The sequence below is a fragment of the Echinops telfairi genome, unplaced genomic scaffold (genome assembly GCF_000313985.2).
Source record: "Echinops telfairi isolate 266 unplaced genomic scaffold, ASM31398v2 ScPeMD7_5592;HRSCAF=6446, whole genome shotgun sequence".
In the NCBI taxonomy this organism is placed as follows: domain Eukaryota; kingdom Metazoa; phylum Chordata; class Mammalia; order Afrosoricida; family Tenrecidae; genus Echinops; species Echinops telfairi.
Genome location: NW_022109491.1, coordinates 3,532,830 through 3,537,114, shown reverse-complemented (window position 1 = coordinate 3,537,114; position 4,285 = coordinate 3,532,830). Strand labels below are relative to the sequence as shown.

At 52.9% G+C, this 4,285-nt stretch overlaps 1 protein-coding gene across 9 annotated transcripts in view; it reads right to left on the bottom strand.

Annotated features, from left to right (window-relative positions):
* The window catches only part of BCAS1 (brain enriched myelin associated protein 1), a 67,087-nt gene that overhangs the window by 15,917 nt on the left and 46,885 nt on the right, over positions 1-4,285 (bottom strand). For 4 of the 9 annotated variants that reach the window (XM_045295453.1, XM_045295451.1, XM_045295452.1 and 1 more), the window contains one exon: positions 3,109-3,282. The exons of the other annotated variants lie outside the window; for them this stretch is intronic. In XM_045295453.1, the coding sequence (XP_045151388.1) occupies positions 3,109-3,282 (174 nt within the window). The remainder of the gene's footprint in view (positions 1-3,108; positions 3,283-4,285) is intronic. 9 annotated transcript variants of the gene reach the window in all.

Below are 4,285 nucleotides of genomic sequence, written 5' to 3'. Positions count from 1 at the left end.
CCCAATCCCAAAGGTCTCGCCTGGGTCTACTTTTTCCCTTGAATATTCAGACTTCTCCAGTTTCTCCTGCCAGGACCTTTCCCCAACAGTGTGAAACGGAAATAAACAGTGTTCCCTTACAACCACCTGCAACAGAAACTTTCCCCAACAATGTATGACAAAAGCGATAGAACCTTCTGTTACAGGTGTGTTAACAGCGAGTGTGGGGTATGAATGAAGTCATATGGGATCTTCAGAATGAAGGATTGGTCTTAGGTAGTTGCAGTGGGTGGTTGAGAGAGTTATTTTGTAACCCAAGTTACTTTACTTCCTGTGGTGAGAAAACTCCACCTTACCACGTGCAGTTAGCCTCAGGGCCTTTACTGAATGCATTCTCTATGAATTTTTATAACTTGCCACACTGCCCCAAAGCAGATAGGCTGGATGCAGATGTCGCTTCAAAGGGCCAGATGATTCTGAGACTCTTCTCTTATTTGCTGACTGTCGATGATGAAAGGCTAGGCCCAGCTGTCTAGTCAGCCAGCAAAGACATCCTGAGACAGGCCTGAGACGGAGCGAACCTTACTGTGCCGTGTGCTGGCTCGTGGTCAACAGTGGTTTCCCGAGTCCATGCAAAACATTGAACAAGACTCCCCAAAGTGCAGCTTCCAAAGCCACGCTCCATCTCCTCTGTGTTCTGATCTCACACAAAGACAGTCTGTTTGTGCTGCTGTGGGCTCCCCACTGGTTCACCTTCGCCATAAAGACTCCCCTTTCCTCCTCTGACTCAGCGCACCGCTTCAGGGTCCGATGCCTATTGTTCAGATGCCAGTTAGGGCCTCCTCTTTCAAACGGAGCCCTGGTGGCCTAGTGGTCATGCCAGGTCAGCAGTTTGAAACCATCAGCCACTCTGTGGGGTGGGAGAAAGATGGGGCTTTCTACTCCTGAGAAGACTTCCAGTCTTTGAAACCCACAGCGGCTGTTCTACCCTGTCCTGAGAGTCGGAATGGACGGATGGCAGCAGGTTTCCCAGGAAGAAAACGTCATGCTGGTTACCTGGAAGGCCCTGACATCCTAATCTCTCTCCCCATGCTTCCCTGTTTCTTCCGTCCATCCAGAAACAAGAACATTGGTCCCCCTCAGCATCACGGCCAGCTCTGAGGGGATCCCATCTGTAGTTCACTCGAGCTGCCAAAAACAGGCCTGAGAGTCTTTTCTTTGCTGGCTCTGTTACGGGCATTTGGAAGCCCAGGCTCAGCTCCACACTGCAGAGAGCAAAGGACCATCAATTCAGGGGGCGTTGCAGGCACCTGCTCTGTGCGCAAGGCCTTGACCCATCTCACTCCCTGAGAAGTTAGTGAAACTGAGAACAATGCCTCCCAGCTATTTCCAAGGGGGCTGGCTCCACTCGTGCAGGATACAATTTCGCTTTGTTGGTTCTGCAAACGAGAATGGATCCCTTCACAACGGAACCAGTGGCCATAGCATAGTTACTGTCTCAAAAGGGGGAGCCTCCAAAGCCAGAGTGACCCAACGACACCACACGTGGTTTTCACGTGTTGCTCACCCCCCTCTCCCACTGATCTGAGTCTGCTGTGCCCTTTAAGATCTTGATGGTGTGTTGTGATGCACACAGCTGTGATGCACACAGCTCTTCCTAGTCAATTCAAAAGATACCGACGCACGTTCTTCCCAAACCCACTGCCCTCAAGCCAACGGCGACTGACAGTGATCCTACTGAACCCTGTCTCACAGGGCTTCCTGGGCTGCAACCTTTATGGGGGCCCACCTGCGAGCTGCTGCATCATGGGCTCAGGCATAGGAATCCCCGAGGACGCCACAGGGCCAGGCAGTGTTTCATTCCGTGTTGTGTATAGGGTCGCTCAGGGTCGGAACCGGCTCCATGGCACCTAACAACCACCTGCCCACTGGCAGGCGAGCAATAGGCACCCACCTGCGGGAGAAACATGGGCGGCCAGCTGCTCCCCTCTGGGAAGCTCTACCCCGCCCTGTGGGGCCACTGAGTCTGAACTGACTAAGCAGCTAACTGAGAAATTGGTGGTTCAAACCCACCAGCGGCTTCGTAAATGTTTATCTAAAGCCCACAGAGTGGCTAGTTCTTTCTTTCCAGGTGGCGTAGTGGTTGTGTGTCGGGCTGCTAACCACAGGTTCAGCAGTTCGAAACCACCGGCCACCCTGAGGGAGAAAGGCGAGACTTTCTACTCCCATCAAGATTTACAATCTCAGACACTCCGGCTCAGAATCGACCCGACAGCAGTGAGTCTGGCTTGTTCTCTACCAATTAAAACCAAGGCGATTGCTCCAGCTACCGGCTCACTGTTAGAACATCATTTTGTCACCTTTCTTCTTTGAATGAGCTACACATTTGCGCCTCTCACACATGACCTTGAAACTTGTTACCAAACTCACATACAACTGGAGGACAACTTATTACTTAATCCTCTAGGCAAGAAAAACACCTTTTGTTCTTTATAGAGACAATCGTATTTCCAAAGGAAACCCCGTAGCACGAACACAACAAGGCAAGCAGTAAAATTAGCCGTAAGCAGAAGGCAACTTTACAAAAGAAATAAAGGTCCACGATGGCATGAACTTGTAGGGGATGTTGGGATTGGCTGAAACTGGACCAGCCCGCACTCTTCCTGTGTGAAAAATGGAGATTGATCTTGAGCCAGGCCTGACTCAGAACCACCCGTGTCCTGCGCTGCCCTTAGGGTGGTGATGTTGGAGCCCACGCTGGCAGCCACTGTGTCACAGGGAGGTCAGCGGCTCAGAAAGATGCAAAGGAAGGGTCCCTTCGCACCATTGGCATTCCATCTACCAACACCTCGCTGCCACTGAGCCAACGCTGACTCAAAGTCACCCTACAGGACACAGTACACCTGCCCCTGTGGGTCTCCCGAGACTGCAACCCTATACGGGAGCAGAAAGTCTTGCCCGTCTCCTGCAATTCCATAGACACCACCCACAACGATGTCGCACACATCCTACACACACCACCCACCACAACCTCTCGTCCAGGAGCCTGTGGCCCGAAGCCCTTAGCCGTGGGCAGCTCTGCCCGAAGTACAGTGCCCAGCTGGGCCGAACTGGAGCCAGGCGGCTTACCATTTGCCTGAAAAACGCCAGGAGGGTTCTGGGTGGTTTGCTTTCTTCTCTCGCGGGTTTGACGTGCGCAGGTTGTGGCGCAGCATCAACGATGTCCTCACTGAGGTCCACCGTGTGTAAGCTCGACGCCGCGTCCTCCGACTTCCTCCTCTCCCCCGGTGACTCACCCACCACCTGGATTTTATGTTACCAGGTGATAACACAGTGAACTCAGCAGCACGCTCCTGTCACAGGTCGACGCCGGACGTCCTGCTTGCCCGGCCCCGCACGGTGGGAACCAGCGCCATCTCTGTGCGGGCCCACGTGTCAGGACCGACACGTGCAGCGGCCACTTCCGCGGTCAGGCTGCTGGCACGTGGACCGTCCCTTCCCCAAGAAAGCCCAAAGCACAGAGGGCGGTCCCAGCGTTTTGTTTGTTTGTTTTTAAATACTAGAGCTCGTTTTGGAGTTTTGGGTGACAGCTTTTAACAACAAGGTAGGCTCCCATCTGGAAGTTTCCACAAGAATCGTCCTGGGGTGTTAGTTACCTCTATCGCCATGTGTCCGCATCCTCTTGAATTGTGTCCGGTAGGTTCCTGTCCTAGCCCTCTATGCTTCCTGCCCGCCTACCTTCTCATCTTGGAATCACACATGGGCGAAGGGGACCGGGCATCTAACCTCCATGCCGGCCACCCTTTCTTCCCCATAGCTGTTTAATAGGCAGTGAGCTCCTAGGAGGGAGGGAAGTCCTGATAGAATAGTGGTAATGAGTTGGGCTGCTAACTACAAGGTCTATGGTTCAAGTCTAACCAGCCTCTCTGAGGCTAGAAATGATGCTTTCTGCTTTTTAGTTTTGGAAACCCTCACGGACAGTTTTACCCTGTCCTGTAGGGCCACTATTATTCAAAATCGACTCAATAGCCGTGAGTGAGGGCCTAGAACTCAGTAAGGAGCCCTGGTGGCCCGATGGTTGGCAGTTTGAACCCACTACTCTCCTCCTGAGAAGAAAGAGGTGGCAGCCTCCTTGGAAGCGCAGTGGAGCAATATGATTCCACCCTGCAGGGTCACTATGAGTCGAATGGGCCGGACAGTAAGGAGCTGATGGGCGCTCGTGAGATAGCTTCATGGGGGCAGGAAGATAGGGTAGTACGACAGTTAGTCATGGCTGTCTTTGCCAAGTTCATTCTCCATCCCCCAG